We start from the raw sequence: 17,274 nt of genomic DNA, 5'->3' as shown, positions 1-17,274 counted from the left end.
TTTACTACCTAATTTTAAGTAATTATTTATTTAAAACTTCTCAAATAGTGCAAACTTTTCAGTGTTTCTCTATGCCTATCAATTTGCCTGCTTGTGGCCATTACAACAAAGTTTTTCTTTGTCAGTGTCCTCATAGACAGCAGCCCTAGAGCCTGTACTTGTGTCTCTATAATTGACTTTATGATTGCTCCTCTCCCAGTAGAATCCATCACAGAGGATGAGCAAAACCTCAGTGCTGATATATCCTGAAGCAGGTTTCACAGGCCTAAAAATAACTAAGGCCATCATACCTACCACTGTTGATGCTCTCGCTCATGACCATGGACTCTGGATGACACAAGGTTGATAGCCTTAAATATTCATGGCTACCCTATTATTCCTAATTTATGATGTATAAAGCATACTAGAACTCAAGAAAGGACCTTTCCTTTGCATATTTTTCTTAAGCTTGCCTGCCCTGCCTGAAGAGTGAGATCCTTTGAACTGATGCAGCCTTGGTAGAGTCATTCATTGCTGTGTAAGGATTGGAATGGCCACCACCTTCTCCCTCTGCTTCAAAAAGAGGGCTAAATGATTGTGGTATTTTTAATTAAAAAATTACTAATGGCAATTAAATATTAATCATGAGTCAATAAAAATGCATTTATTTGAGGGAACAGCTTTGATCTGAGAAAATGAAGATATGTTTGGAAACAGCTTTAGATAATTTTGTTTTCTCTAGGCTTAGTGATTTTTTGATGTTTATACATTTAACATACCAATAACTTACCTATTTTATTCTATTTTCAAAGATGGATACAGTAATAATGGAAATAATAAATTGAGGTTGTAATGAGGAAAAAATATTTTAAATATATTTATTAGTGTTGTATACTAATTCAAATATTGACTTGTCTATCATAATGGCAACAAACACTGTCATTGATATTATATGTACTACTCCTGTTTTAGAGAAAATGTAATGTTCCTAATTTATTTTGTGAGTAATACTAATTTAGATAAACATAATGTTAATGTAAATATACTAAGAACAGAAATTCAGAATGTTAGTAAAATTACACAAGAAAATAGGCTACTTTCTTACTGAATTCCTTGCAAAGGTATGATTTAAATAAAATAACCAAAGAATTGCTTTCACTGCTCAATAGAATAAATGTTTCAGAAGCCTAGTGAATGCTAATCCAAATTCCTGCATCTTCTTGACTTTAAAATTGTTTTATATGCAGTATCTCATTAAGCTGTAAATAATTGATTTCTACAGTTTAGAGAGGATTTATGGCACTAGACTCACAGCCACAGTTTCATTGATTTTGCCTTGTGCCTCTCAGCAGGTTTCTGCCATTGGCATGGGGGACAGGGGAACAAGCAACCACTCAGGAGTGACTGACTTCATTCTTGTAGGCTTCAGGGTCCGCCCAGAGTTCCACACTCTCCTCTTCCTGCTCTTTCTGCTGGTCTACACCATGGTCCTTCTGGGGAATGTTGGCATGATGGCCGTTATTATGACTGACCCCCAGCTGAAGACACCAATGTATTTCTTCCTAGGCAACCTCTCCTTCGTTGATCTCTTCTATTCGTCTGTTATTGCACCCAAGGCTATGATCAACTTCTGGTCTGAGAGCAAGACCATCTCCTTTGCAGGCTGTGTGACCCAGCTCTTTCTCTTTGCCCTCTTCATTGTGACTGAGGGCTTTCTCCTGGCAGTCATGGCTTATGACCGCTTCATTGCCATCTGCAACCCACTGCTCTACTCTGTCCACATGTCAACACGTCTCTGCACTCAGTTGGTGGCAGGTTCCTACTTTTGTGGCTGCATCAGCTCCATTCTTCAGACCAGCATGACATTTACTTTATCCTTTTGTGCGTCTCGGGCCATTGACCACTTTTACTGTGATTACCGTCCCCTTCAGAGGATTTCTTGTTCTGATCTCTATGTTCATAGGATGGTTTCTTTTTTCTTGTGCATCATTATCATTTTCCCTACCATAATTGTCATTGTTGTGTCCTATGTGTATATTGTGTCCACGGTTCTGAAAATCCGCTCCGCTGAAGGGCGTAAGAAAGTCTTCTCCACTTGCAGCTCTCACCTAGGAGTCGTGAGTGTACTGTATGGTGCCATCATTTTTATGTATTTCATCCCTGATGGATATCCTGAGCTGAGTAAAGTGGCCTCCTTGTGTTACACCCTGGTCACTCCCATGTTGAACCCTTTGATTTACTCTCTAAGAAACAAAGATGTCAAAGAGGCTCTGGGAAAGATCTTAGGGGGAAAATATTTTTATTTCACTTTATTTTAGTAGTAATAGAACTGAAAGACCTTGGCATTATAACAATTTGGGAAGCACTGACTCAAAAAAAAAAAAAAAAACCAATGATCTTAGAAATATTTATTCTTAAGGGAGTTTATTTATTTGAACTCCATGTTCTCACAGCCAAAGAATTCCTTTTGGATATATTTTGTCTGGCTGTTGATTTTGGAGTGAAATGACTTTCTCTGTGCTTCATCTTCATTTGGGGCAAAGGTAAGGATTGCCATGTAATTGGTTTAGAGGAAAACTGTATTCACTCTTTGCTCCTGACTCTTAAAGGTTGTTGTTTGGGATGTATTATTCATCTTGAGTTAAACTCATATGTTAGGTGGATAAGTATTTATTTGGTAGAGGTAACACCATATGATGTAATAAACAGGAAAGATCAAAATATCAGATTTACTGAATAAATCTGTTTGAACATTTAGTGAGAGAATCATGTAGTCTGCAGTGCACAGAGTCTGAAAGATGGCATATAAGTAACTCTTAATTGTCCAGAGGCTAAATGAATAACATTCATTTCATGGTTTCTCTGACCTGCGTCCTTATTATTTCTCCCCCCCTTGAATATCTACTAAACGTATAAGTTATTTTTGAATATTCTCCACTTTCACAAGAAAACTATAATAAAAATAAGCAAGAGTACAGAAGATTCATATCTTCTTGTATATGCCTTAGAATTCATTCATCAAATTAGTATTTATTGAATTCTCAAGTTCTCTTTGTCCTATAAAAATTCATAGGGATAAGTAATTTCTGTACTTGACCTCACAATAATTAAGGGGAAAATAGCTGAATAGAGAGGTACAATGTCATATGGTGAATAAAGCCCATTGAATAAAGGCATACATAGAAAGTACAAGAAGAGTGCAGCCTCTAAAGATGAGTGATCTGAATGAGCAGGGAAAACTTCACAAGTACATTTTAAAACATAAGTGGACTTGAGCAAGATAAAATAGAAAATTTTCTGTGCCAAGGAAAATAAATACCTATATTTGAACTAATCGAAGTTAAATCCTGGTTTTTCATACACAAGAAAGGAAATGAGAGACTCAAAAGGAAATTCGTGTAAATCACACAGTCCTATATAACAAAACAAGGCAGATGGCCTTTACTCTGTAGGAAGCAGGGTGCACTGGGGATTTTTTACAGGATGTATTATGTTCAAATTGGCAGTTTATAAAAATCACACTGGTAGCTTGTGGTAGACACATATTCATGGGAGAAGAGGATAATCCCAGAAAGTGTGTGATTGTCCAAGTAAGAGATTATGGTGGTTTAGGAATGAAAGTCTTACACGAGACAGTGAAGAGAGGGAAAATCTTTAAAATTGTGGGTAAACTAAGCTGGATATTGTTTGATGGTTAATAAAAAGAGAATGAGGTGGGAGTGAATAATGACTTCTAATTTTTGAGCACCTCTCACTGAGGAAATGCTGCCTTATAAATGAGGAGGAAAATGCGAGTAATAACAGTTAATCATCAAGAGTTAAGAAAGTAAGTTCAGGATTCGAACTGAGCTTTCAAATTGCAGTTTTGCCTATGTGCTTGACAGTCAACTGTCTTGACTTTGCAGTAACTCTTTTATCTCAGTTTAATATAAGATTACTAATATCCAGTGGGCAAAGCCCCTGTGTCTGAGATTTAGGTGAGCTGCAATTTTAAAAAATCAGGAGCCTCTTTCATTGAAGGATCATTCCATTATAGGACTCAGAGTGTTGTGTGAAAGATTCTGTATTTTACTCCTAAAGGAGTGCTAGTAAAACATGCCTAAGTAACCTAAATTCCACAGTAGTCTAAAACATCATTACTTCTTTAAACTCATGACATCCCATTAAATTTATACCTATAACTAATTGTAGTGTCATAACTAAGGAAATTTTCTTAATTTAAATGATAGTATTCATGGTGTTGACTCTTCACTCAGCTGCTGCTACACTAACAATTATATTAAAAAGTTTTAGCCTACTTTTAACTTTCAGGTTTTTATATAAGAAATATCTAGATAAATTAATTAATGATAGTATGTATCATTGTTTATTATCATAAACTATAAAGACATTATATATAATTATGATAAATAAGTGAATAATCCTTTTCTATTCCTTTGTGTAGCTTATGACTTTTTATGTGAAAATTAAACTTTCATTCAAAAAAAGAGGTATTTTTGAGTCATTGCTCTAAAATGCAAAGCCTTGGATCTAAAAAAGGATCTGCTCATTATTTTTTTTCAAAACAATTACTGAGGAATAATTGGTGTAAGACAAAGAGTAAGCATTCAAAGTGCACAATTCTGTGAGTTTTGACAATATTTACATAAATGAAAACATCATCACATCAAGATAACAGAACATTCCCTCACTTCCAAAAGATTTATTATGCCTCTTTTCAATCGATGTTTCCTCCAAACCCATTTGCAGATAACCAATGATCTGAATGATATGTAATTGGATTATGTATGTGCTCTTTTCCCTCTGGCTTCTTTCACTGAGTAAAATGATTTTGAGATTTCCTTATTTTTTCATGTATAAGCAGCTTATTCTTTCCATTGCTGAGTAATATTCTATTTTCCATTGTACGCATATACCAGATTTTTTTCTTGGGATGAGAAGATTTATTCTTTTAGCAATGTTCAAATATTATAAACTGCTATAATTATCATGTTGTATATTACATCCTCAGGATTTGTTTATTATATAACTAGTAGTTTTACCTTTTTTCCTGAGAAACTGAGTTTTTAATTATTTCATTTTTATTAGAATATAGTTGATTTACAGTGCTGTGTCGACTTCTACTTTACAGCATAGTGACCCAGTCACACTTATATAAACATTATTTTTTTTTCATATTATTTTCCATCATGGTCTGTCCCAAGAGACTGGAATTTTTTAATTAACATTTAATTGATTTACAGTATTGTTTTAGTTTCAGGTATACAGCAAAATGATTGTTATGTATATGTAGTTTTTCAGACTCTTTTTCATTATAGGTTATTATAATACGTTGAATTTAGCTCCGTGTGTTGCATAGCAAATCCTTATTCTTTGTCTTTTTCTTACTCTTTTTAATACATTCTTTTTTAAAAAATATTATTTTCCATCATGGTCTGTCCCATGAGACTGGATATAGTTTCCTGTGCTATACAGTAGGACCTCATTGCTTATCCATTCTAAATGTAATCATTTGTGGCAACTAACTCCAAACTCCCTGTCCATCCCACTCCCTCCACCCTCTCTGCTGGCAACCACAAGTCTGTTCTATATGTCTGTGAATCAGTTTCTGTTTTGTAGATAGGATCATTTGTGCCATGTTTTAGATTCCACATATAAGTGATATCATATAGTATTTGTCCTTCTCCTTCTGATTTACGTGACTTAGTATGATAATCTCTAGTTGCATCTATGTTGCTGCAAATGGTTATTATTTCATTCTTTCTTTAATGGCTGAGCAGTATTCCATTGTGTGTGTGTGAGTGTGTGTGTGTGTGCATGTGTGTGTGTGTGTATATATATATATATACACATATATATATATATAATCTATTTATCTGTCAATGGACATGTAGGTTGTTGTCATGTCTTAGCTATTGTGGATAGTGCTGCAATGAACATAGGAGTGCATTTATCCTTTTGAATGAAAGTTTTGTTCAGATATATGACCAGGAGTGGGATTGCTGGATCTCACGGTAGTTCCATATTTAGTTTTCTGAGGTACCTCCGTACTGTTCTCCATAGTGGCCATACCGATTTACATTCCCACCAACAGTGTAGGAGGGTTCCCTTTTTTTCACACCCTCTCCAGCATTAGTTATTTGTAGACTTATTAATGATGGCATTCTGACTGGTATGAGGTGGTACCTCATTGTAGTTTTGATTTGCACTTCCCTAATGATTAGTGATGTCGAGCATCTTTTCATGTGCCTGCTGGCCATCGATATGCTTCTTTGGAGAAATGTCTATTTAGATCTTCTGCCCATTTTTCAGTTGGGCTGTTGTTTTCTGTTGTTGTTGAGTTGTATGAGTTGTTTGTATATTTTGGAAATCTGGCTCTCCTCGGTTGCATCATTGGCAAATATTTTCTCCTATTCCGTAGATTGTCTTTTTGTTTTGTTTATGGTTTCCTTTGCTGTGCCAAATCTTGTAAGTTTGATTAGGTTCCATTTGTTTATTTTTGAATTTAATTTTTTGCCTTGGAAGACTGACCTAAGAAAACATTGGTATGATTTATGTCAGACAATGTTTTACCTATGTTCTCTTGTAGGAGTTTTATGGTGTCATATCTTATGTTTAAGTCTTTAAGTTATTTTGAGTTTATTTTCATGCATGGAGTGAGGGTGTTCTAATTTCACTCATTTACATGCAGCTGTCCAATTTTCCCAGTACCACTTGCTGAAGAGGCTATCTTTCCCCCATTTTATATTTTTGCTTCCTTTGACAAAGATTAATTGACTGTAGGTATCTGAGTTTATTTATGGGCTCTCTATTCTGTTCCATTGATCCAGATGTCTATTTATACACCCATACCACACTGTTTTGATTATTTTAGCTTTGTAGTGTTGTCTGAAGTTTGAGAGAGTTATGCCTCTGGCTCTGTTTCCCACTCCTCTAAGATTGCTTTGGCAATTCTGGGTCTTTTATAATTCCATTTAAATTTTTGTATTATTTGTTCTAGTTCTGTGAAGAAGTATCATGGGTAATTTGATAGTGACCACATTAAATCTGTAGATTGCTTTGGGTAGCATGGTCATTTTAACAATATTAATTCTTCCAATCCAAGAGCATGGGATATCTTTCCATTTCTTGAATCCTCTTTAATTTCCTTGTTTAATGTTTATACTTCCGTATATAAGTCTTACTTCCATATATGTCTTCCACCTCCTTGGTCAATTTTATTCCTAGGTATTTGTGCATGTGTATTATTTTGTTGTTGTGTTGTTTGTAAAGTCACACCTGCAGCATATGAAAGTTCCCAAGATAGGGTTCGAATCAGAGCTGTAGCTCCTGGCTTACACCACAGCCACATCAACACCAGATCAGAGCCATGTCTGCGACCTACATCATAGCTCACCGGATCCATAACCAATTGAGCGAGGCTAGGGATTGAACCCATGTCTTTATGGATATTAATTGGGTTTGTTACCACTGAGCCACAATAGGAGCTCCTTTTTATGTGATTTTAAAAGGTGTTTTTGTTTACATTCCTTTTCTGATATTTCATTGTTATTGTAAAAAATGCAACCAATTTCTGAATGTTAATCTTTTATCATGCTATTTTGCTGAAAATTGTTTATCAGATCGAGTAGTTTTTGGGTAAAGTCCTTAAGGTTATCTATATAAAGTATCATGTTATCTTCAAACAGTGATAATTTTACCTCTTCCCTTCCAATTTTGACATTTTTAATTTCTTTTTCTTCTCTGATTACTGTGGCCAAGACTTCCAATACTGTGTTAAATAACAGTGGCAAGAATGGGCATCCTTGTCTTGTTCCAGATTTTAGAGGGAAGGCTGTCAGCTTTTTTTCATTGAGTATTATATTGGCTGTGGGTTTGTCATAAATGGCTTTTATTATGTTGAGATATGTTCTCTCTATACCCATTTTGGTAAGAGTTTTATTGTGAATGGATGTTGAACTTTATCAAATGTTTTTTTCTGTATCTGTTGAGATGATCATATGTTTTTTACTTTTCTTTTGTTAATGTAGTGTGTTACATTGATTGATTTGTGTAAATTTTTTTTTTTTGTCTTTTTAGGGCCACAGCTGCAGCATATGGAAGTTCCTGGGCTAGGAGTTGAATCAGACTGTACTTGCCTGCCTATGCGACCGCCACAGCAATGCCAGATCTAAGCCACATCTACAACCTACACCACAGCTCTTGGCAATGCCATATCCTTAACCCACTGAGCAAGGCCAGGGATCAAACCTGCATCCTCATGGGTACTAGTCAGGTTTGTTACCACTACATGATAGGAATTCCTGATTTGCATATATTGAACCATCTTTGTGAACTTGGATGAATTCCACTTAGTTGTGGTAGATGATTTTTTTTTTTGTTATTGGATTCTGTTTGCTAAAAGTTTGTTGACAATTTTTGCATCTATATTCATCAAAGATATTGGCCTGTTTTCTTTTTTGGTGGTATTTTTGTCTGGTTTTCTTATTAGGGTGATGGTGGCTTCTTGAAATGTCTTTGGCTGTACCCTCCTACTCAGTCTTTTGGAAGAGTTTGAAAAGGATTCATTCAAGTTCTTCTTTGTAAGATTGGTAGAATTCCCCTGTAAAGCCGTCTGGTCCTGGACTTTTGTTTGTAGGTATTTTTTTTTATTATTACTACATATTCAGTTTCACTTCTAGTAATCAGGATGTTCAAACTATTTCTTCTTGATTCAGGTTGTGTAGGCTGTATGTTTCTAGAAAGCGGTCCATATCTAGGTTGTCAAATTTGTTGGCATGTAATTGTTTATAGCATTTCCTTATAGTTTTTTATATTTGTGCAGTATTAAGACTTCTCCTGTTTCACTTTTTGTTTTGTTTATTTGAGTTCTCTCTCATTTCTTCTTAGTGATCCTGGCCAGGGGATTGTCAATTTTGTTTACCCTTTAGAGTACCAGCCCTTGGTTGTATTGATTTTTCTATTTTTTTAAATCTCTATTAATTTCCTCTCTGATCCTTATGATTTATTCCTCTGCTTACTTTAGGTTTTATTTGTTCTTTTTCTAATTACTTTAGGTGGTAGGTTAGGTTGTTGATTTGAGATTTTTCTTGTTTTTTTGAAAAAACCTGTATTGCTAGACTTGGCTCTAAGCACTATTTTTGTGGCATCCCATAGATTTTGTATGGTTGTGTTTTGATCGTCATCTGTCTCAAGGTATTTTTTTAATTTCCTTATTGATTTCCTCATTGACCCATTGGTTTTTTAGTAGTATGTTGTTTAGTCTCCATGTAGTCAGTATTTTCTCATTTCTTTTCCTATGGTTGATTTCTGTCTTCATGCTTAAGGTAATTTCTATATACTTAAATGCTTAAGGTAATTTCTATATACTTAAATTTGTTGAGGTTAGTTTTGCACATCAGTATGTGGTCAATCCCAGAGAATGTTCCATGTGATTCTTCATTTTGCTTATATTTTTCTTAACTCTGTTAGTTTAGGTAAAACGATTATCTACTGTAATCCTGGAGGGCTATTTATATGCAGGAGCACTCCTGGGTAGCTAGTATGGGTTTAGTATTTTTTTGGCATTAGGGCTGCTGTTGCTTTGGATGCTTGCTGTCTCTTTCTTAAGTGTGTTGAGGCCATTATCCCCTTGATTTTGGTTGTGCAGGTACATGCTGCTTCCAAGGGGGTGGGGGGAATGGGTGGCACATCTGGGTGGCACCTGGTCACCAGTAACTTGGCAGTGACACTGACCCATGGGGAAGTGCAGACAGAGGGATGTACCTAGTTGCAGGGCCCTCTTCAGTGGCAGTAACTCCCAAGGAGGTGGAGGCAGCATCCAGGAGCAATGGCAAGGCATGTGCATTCCCAGGGAAGGTGGGGGTGAAGGACTGTGCCTGGTCACAGGATTCTCAAAAGCAGTGGCCATGAGGCCCTCAGCAGTGGCTGCACATGTTCCAAGAGAGGTGGGGGCAACGGGCAGTGCCTGGGTGCAGGACCCTTGACAGCACCTCAGTCTCTGGGGTAGTGGGGGTGACAGTGTGGTTCAGTGGGTTAAAAAGTTTTCCAGAAAAGCAAAAATGAAGAAGTTCATCACCACTAAACTGGTCCCATAAGAAGTGTTAAAGGGAATCCTTTAAGGTGAAAAGGGAAAGTACTATCTATTAACAAGGAAACATTTAAAAGTAAAAAATCTCTCTGGTAAAGGCAAATATATAGTAAAAGTAGTGTTTAACCATTTAGAAAGCTACTAAAGAATAATTAGAATAATTAAGTGAGGTATACATAAAATAAAAAGGTATAAATTACAAAAAGATGACACATGGAATGAGTAAAAATACTCTAAAATACATTCAAACATAAGTTGCTGTCACCTTGAAATAGCAACTTTTAGTTGTTTTATATGACCTTCATGGTAATCACAAAGTGAAAATCTATACAAAAAAAACAATGGGACAGGAAGATAAAGATAACACAGAAAAGGGTCACAAAACCATGAGAAAAGAAAACAGTAATGAAAAAGATATATACACCCCTATTCATTGGAGCTTTATTCAAATAAGGGCAAAAATATGTAAGCAACCTAAGTGCTCATTAATAGAGGAATGAATAAAGATGTGATATACGTACATGTGTGTGGTATAATAATATTATTTGCTTTTATAAAGAATCTAATCTTGACATTTGTGGTATCATAGATGGACCTTTAGAAACCCTTGTTTGAAACTATTCCATTAAAAATTATTGAATATGGATTTCCTGTCATGGCTCAGTGGTTAAGAAATCTGACTAGCATCCCTGAAGATGCAGGTTTGATCCCTGGTCTTGCTCAGTGGGTTAAAGATCTAGCATTGCCCTGAGCTATGGTGTAGGTTGCAGATGTGGCTTGGATCCTGCATTGCTGTGGCTATGGTGTAGACTTGCAGCTACAGCTCCAATTTAACCCCTAGGCTGGGAACCTCTGTCTGCCATGGGTTCAGCCCTAAAAAGACAAAAGACAAAAAAATTTTTTTTGTCTTTTTGCCATTTCTTGGGCCACTCCCGTGGCATGTGGAGGTTCCCAGCCTAGGGATCCAATCGGAACTGTAGCCACCAGCCTACGCCAGAGCCACAGCAATGCAGGATCCGAGCCACGTCTGTGGTCTGTGACCTACACCACAGCTCATGGCAATGCCGGATCCTTAACCCTCTGAGCAAGGCCAGGGATCAAACCCGCAACCTCATGGTTCCTAGTCGGATTCGTTAACCACTGAGCCATGACGGGAACGCCAAGACCAAAAAAAAATTTAAGGAGTTATTGAATATATTTATTTTAGTTAAGTCTTTAGTTTTTTCTTTTCTTTTTTTCTTTTCACGGCCGCACCTGTAGCATATGAAAGTTCCTGGGCTAGGGGTAAAATTGGACCTGTAGCTTTAGTCCTATGCTATAGCCATGGCAACACTGGTTCCAAACCAGATCTATGACCTATGCCATAGCTTGCGGCAACACCAAATCCTAAACCCACTGAGTTAGGCCAGGGATTGAACTGGCATCCTCACAGAGGCTATGTTGGATGCTTAACTCGCTGACCCACAGTGGGAAATCTCTAGTCTTCAGTTTTGTAGGTAGCTGGAGGTCAATGAAAAGATATTTTCCACAACAATATCCTTTTCACAACCTTTTTACATCCCTATTCTTTAGACTATAAATCAGAGGATATAAGGGGTGATAAGGGTACAGAACACAGTCATAACCATGCTTTTTCACTTGTGAGATGTGCCAAGGTGGGGTATACACAAAGAGCAAAAGTCCATTTTGTGCATTTACATGACAGATAAGTTTTATGATTCATATCAAACTCTGAAAAAATTTCTAACCTAAAATGTTTAGGAAGAAAAATGACAAGATATACCTACTAAAATAATAATTATTGAACAGGGAACACAAAGAGCATATGTGATTTCTTTTACCCGTCATTCTTAAAGGTATTTTTAATATGTATCACTTAGTCAACTAATAGTGTAATGCTTGGTGCATAATTAGTATTGTAATTATTTTTTAATTTCTCATATATTTTTATGCATAGTAACAAACTTTTTGCAAAACCTTATAATAGCTATAAACTACTTTAATGCTGAGAACTAAGGGAAATGATCCAGGACTCAAAATGTCATCCCTAAAATAATTTGGCTTACATAAAGTAAGACTGTTCTTCAAAAGAAAGAACAGAAACCCATTTATGATAAAAAAAAAAAAAACCTCTCCAGAAAGTGGGCATGGAGGGAAGCCCCATATGACAAACCTACAACGCCACACATCATACTCAGATGTGAAGGGCTTTGACTAAGATCAGGAACAAGACAAGGATGTCCATTCTCACCAGTTTTATTCAACATAATTTTGGAAGTCCTAGCCATGTCAATCAGAGCAGGAGAAGAAATAAACCAAATGGGAAAAAGAAAAGTAAAACTGTCACTATTTGCAGATGCCATGATATTATACATACAAAATCCCAAAGACACTACCAGAAAATTACTAGGGCTCATCAATGACTCAGGGAAGTTGCAGGATATAAAACTAATACACAGAAATATCTTTCATTTCTATACATTAACAACAATCAGAAAGAGAATAAAGGAAACAATTCCGTTTAACATTGCATCAAAACCAAAATAAGAGAGAGGACAAGATGGCGGAGGAGTAGGAAGACACGCTCGCCCTCTCCCACAAACACAACAAAAAAAGCACATCTACAGAATAAATGACTCACACAGAACAGCAACCAATCACTGGCAGAGGAACCTAAACTCCAATAACGGCAAGAAATTCATGACATTATTGGGCAGAACAGGAGAAAAGAGGAGAGTGAGAGAAGGCGAATCCGAGCGAGACGGGGGCTCCCGAAAGGGAACTGCGGAGGAGAAAGGGATCCCGCACCCTGGAAAGTCACCTACCCTACCGGGCGAAAGATCAAACGAACGGAGGAATCTCCAGATGCAGAGAAGAGTGTAGCAGTAAGTTGGAGTACGGAAAAGCCGATCAAGAACCCAACGGACCATCTGAACTACGGGCAGAGTCACCAAAAATTGAGACGCCTGGGTGGGGGCTGTGCACGGAGACCTCGCCTCTGAAGGTTAGTCCCCGAGAGGGGGCCTGGGGACGCCTGCGTGGGGGCTGGGCACCGAGACCTCGCCGCCAAAGGTTGGTCCCCGAGAGGGGGCCGGGGGACGCCGGGTGGGGACTGAACACCGAGACGTCACCTCCGAAGGTTAATCCCTGAGAAAGGGCCGGGGGATGCCTGGGAGGGGGGCTGGGCACTGAGACCTCGCCGCAGAAGGTTAATTCCTGAGAAGGGGCTGGGGGACGCCTGGGAGGGGGGCTGGGCACTGAGACCTCGCCCCAGAAGGTTAGTCCCCGAGAAAGGGCCGGGGGGCGCCGCCTGGGTGGGGGCTGGGCACCGAGACCTCAGCTCCAGAGATTAGTCCCCGGGCTAGGGGGGCGGGGCAGAGCGGAAACTGCTTGGGAGGTCTAGAAACCAGTTGACGGGGCAGAGACTGCCTGGGAGACTAGAAAACAAAGCTGTCGCAGAGGAAGGGAGCAATACTCCAGGAGTGGGGAACGGGAAAGCCACATCAGAGGGAACCTGGGAGAAGAGCCTGGTCTGCGCCCGTGCTGGGGAGGGGAGACAAGAAGGGGTGGGTCCCCATGGAATACCCCCCACGCCACAGCAAGCTTACAGGCCCGCTAGCTAGCTGAAAACTCTGCTTCCCAGTGCATCCCCTCCCCCACCCCCGCCACGCCCTACGCTCTCACGGACCTGGGGCTGCCTGCCATCCAGGAGGGCTGGCCTCAACAATTGCCTGAAGCCTACCACCGCAGGGGCTGTCCCTGCACAGGCCTGCTTGCCCTTTGGAGGGGCTACACTTCCGCAGAGCAGCACCAAACACCACCAGCCCCGAGAAAAGGCCTGCAGCCTAGAAAAGCTAGAACAAGCTTAGCCAGGCTGTGAATAGATCGGCCTAATTCTCGGACGGTTTTTCTGAGTCGGGTTGCCCCGGGGAGGAGCCTCTTCGGTTTCCAACGGCCCTGCTACCCACCCAAGCCCCCAGGGGATGCTCTAGTGGACCAGCTGCATAGGACTGCCAGCTCCAGGCAGGACCCCCTGCAGCCCAGAAAAGCTGCAACAAGCTCAGCCAGACTGTGAAAAGATCCACCTACATTCTCAGGCTGTCCTTCTGAGTTGGGCTGCCCTAGCGAAGATCCTCTCAGATTCTCAGTGCCCCAGATAGCTGCTCCAGCCCCCAGGGGGTGATGCACCCCTAAAGAGCAGCTGCCCAACACCGCCAACCCCCTGCAAGAACCCCACAGCCTAAAAACACCAGAGCAAGCTCTGCATGGCCAAGTGAAATCTGCTACCATCGCGGTGTGGACCTCTCAGTCCTGTCTGCCCTCAGGAAGTCCTCCTTTGCTTCAAAGAAACACTGTTAGCCCCATCAACACTCCAGAAAAGCCACACTGCCTCAAAAAAGATTGACCAACAACGCCAGCCCTCAGGAAATATTCCACGGCAGTGACAAGGCAAACACTGCCCGATCACGGAGAGTACAACTCCCTCAGGAGAAAGAAAACAACAAGCAAGATGAAGAAGCTGAGAAACCACCCCCAGTCAAACCAACAGGAGAACTCACCTAAAACAGTCAACAATGAAACAGATCTCGGCAGTCTGACAGACCTGGAGTTCAAAAGAGAAATACTGAAAATACTGAAGGAATTAAGAGAAGATATGAACAGTAATGCAGATACCCTCAGAAAGGAACTAGAAAATATAAGGAGGAGCCAAGAAAAACTAGAACATTCATTTGCAGAGATGCAAACTGAACTAGGGGCAGTAAAAACCAGAATGAATAATGCAGAAGAACGAATCAGTGATATGGAAGATAGAATAATGGAAATCACTCAATCTGGTCAACAAACAGAAAACCGAATCAAAAAACTGGAAAGCAAATAAGAGACCTATGGGATAATATAAAGCGGGCCAATCTACGCATAATAGGAATTCCAGAAGGAGTAGAAAAAGATAAGGGAATGGAAAATATATTTGAAGAAATTATCGCTGGAAACTTCCCAAATCTAAAGGATACTGGATTCAAGATACAAGAAGCACAGAGGGCCCCAAACAAACTGAACCCAAACAGACCCACACCACGACACATCATAATAAAAATGGCAAAAGTTAGTGATAAAGAGAGGATCCTCAAGGCAGCAAGAGAAAACCAGAATGTTACCTACAAGGGAACCCCCATAAGAATATCAGCTGATTTCTCTACAGAAACACTACAGGCCAGGAGGGAATGGCAAGAGATATTTAAAGTGCTCAAAGGAAAAAATATGCAAGCTAGAATACTCTATCCAGCAAGAATATCATTTAAAATAGAAGGGGAAATAAAAATTTTTCCCAACAAACAAAAAAAGAATACAGCAACACAAAACCCAGGTTAAAGGAAATATTGAAAGGGCTTCTCTAAACCAAAAAGAAAGGAAGGAAAGGGAAGAAAAAAGAAAAGAAAAAAAAAAAAAAAGAAGAGGAAGAACTAGGACTGAGGAAACTGCAATCAGAGAGCAGTCACTCAAATAAGCCAGCATACAGATTTAATCATGAACATGCTTCAAACAAAATAAAATTAAAAAGAAAAAAATAAAAAAGAGTCATCAAAACCATAAAATGTGGGCAAGGGATGTCAGGAGGTAAATAACCCTTTTTGTTTATATGTATGTCCCTCTTCTTAATTTTAATATAGTAATGAAGTGTTTGAACTTACAGGACCATCAGGCTAAAACACACATTTATGGGAAGGGGTTAGCATACTTAAAAAACAGGGCAATCACAAGCCAAAACCAAATATTGCATTTGCAAAAAATGAAAAAAAAAAAACCACTCAAGCAGATAATAACAGGAGACCATCCAACCAAAAAAAAAAAAATGGAGAACCATAGAATCAACTGGAACACGAGGTTCAAATGGCAATAAATAATCATCTATCCATTATCACCTTAAATGTCAATGGACTGAATGCCCCAATCAAAAGACACAGAGTGGCTGAGTGGATGAAAAGGCAAAAACCTTCAATATGCTGCCTACAAGAAACTCACCTTAGGGAGAGAGGACAAGATGGCGGAGGAGTAGGGGGACACGCTCGCCCTCTCCCACAAACACAACAAAAAAAAGCACATCTACAGAAGAAATGACTCGCACAGAACAACAACCAATCGCTGGCAGAGGAACCTAAACTCCAATAACGGCAAGAAATTCGTGACATTATTGGGCAGAACGGGAGAAAAGAGGAGAGTGAGAGAAGGTGAATCCGAGCGGGACGGGCGCTCCCGAAAGGGAACTGCGGAGGAGAAAGGGATCCCGCACCCTGGAAAGTCTCCTACCGGGGGAAAGATCAAACGAACCGGAGGAATCTCCAGATGCAGAGAAGAGTGTAGCAATAAGTCGGAGTACGGAAAAACGATCAAGAACCCAACGGACCATCTGAACTACGGGCACAGTCACCAAAAATTGAGACGCCTGGGTGGGGGCTGGGCACCGAATCCTCGGCTCCAGAGGTTAGTCCCCGGGAAAGGGCCGGGGGACGCCTGGGTGGGGGCTGGGCACCGAGACCTCAGCTCTGAAGGTTGGTCCCCGAGAGGGGGCCGGGGGACGCCTGGGTTGGGGCTGGGCACCGAGACCTCGCCTCCGAAGGTTAGTCCCCAAGAAAGGGCCGGGGGACGCCTGGGGGGGGGGGCTGGGCACCGAGACCTCGGCTCCAGAGATTAGTCCCGGGGCTAGGGGGGGCGGGGAAGAGCGGAAACTGCTTGGGAGGTCTCTAAACCATTTGACGGGGCAGAGACTGCCTGGGAGACTAGAAAACAAAGCTGTCGCAGAGGAAGGGAGCAATACTCTAGGGGCGGGGAAGTGGAAAGCCGCCTCAGAGGGAACCTGGGAGAAGAGCCTGGTCTGCGCCCGTGCTGGGGAGGGGAGAGAAGAAGGGGTGGGTCCCCATAGAATACCCCCCACGCCACAACAAGCTTACAGGCCCGCTAGCTAGCAGAAAGCTGTGCTTCCCAGTGCATTCCCTCCCCCCACCCCCGCCACTCCCTACGCTCTCGCCGAACCTGGGGCTGCCTGCCATCCAGGAGGGCTGGCCTCAACAATTGCCTGAAGCCTACCACCGCAGGGGCTCTCCCTGCACAGGCCTGCTTGCCCTTTGGAGGGGCTACACTTCCACAGAGCAGCACCAAACACCACCAGCCCCCTAGAAAAGGCCTGCAGCCCAGAAAAGCTAGAACAA

The 17,274-nt window shown here is 40.3% G+C and overlaps 1 protein-coding gene across 1 annotated transcript; it reads left to right on the top strand.

Moving 5' to 3' along the window:
- LOC100737467 (olfactory receptor 9K2-like) lies at positions 1,159-2,297 on the top strand. The gene has a single exon (XM_005663868.2). The coding sequence runs from the start codon at positions 1,347-1,349 to the stop codon at positions 2,295-2,297; it is 951 nt and encodes a 316-aa protein (XP_005663925.2). The 5' UTR covers positions 1,159-1,346.

This window comes from Sus scrofa, chromosome 5, assembly GCF_000003025.6.
Source record: "Sus scrofa isolate TJ Tabasco breed Duroc chromosome 5, Sscrofa11.1, whole genome shotgun sequence".
Taxonomy (NCBI): domain Eukaryota; kingdom Metazoa; phylum Chordata; class Mammalia; order Artiodactyla; family Suidae; genus Sus; species Sus scrofa.
This window is presented reverse-complemented; position numbering and strand designations above follow the sequence as displayed.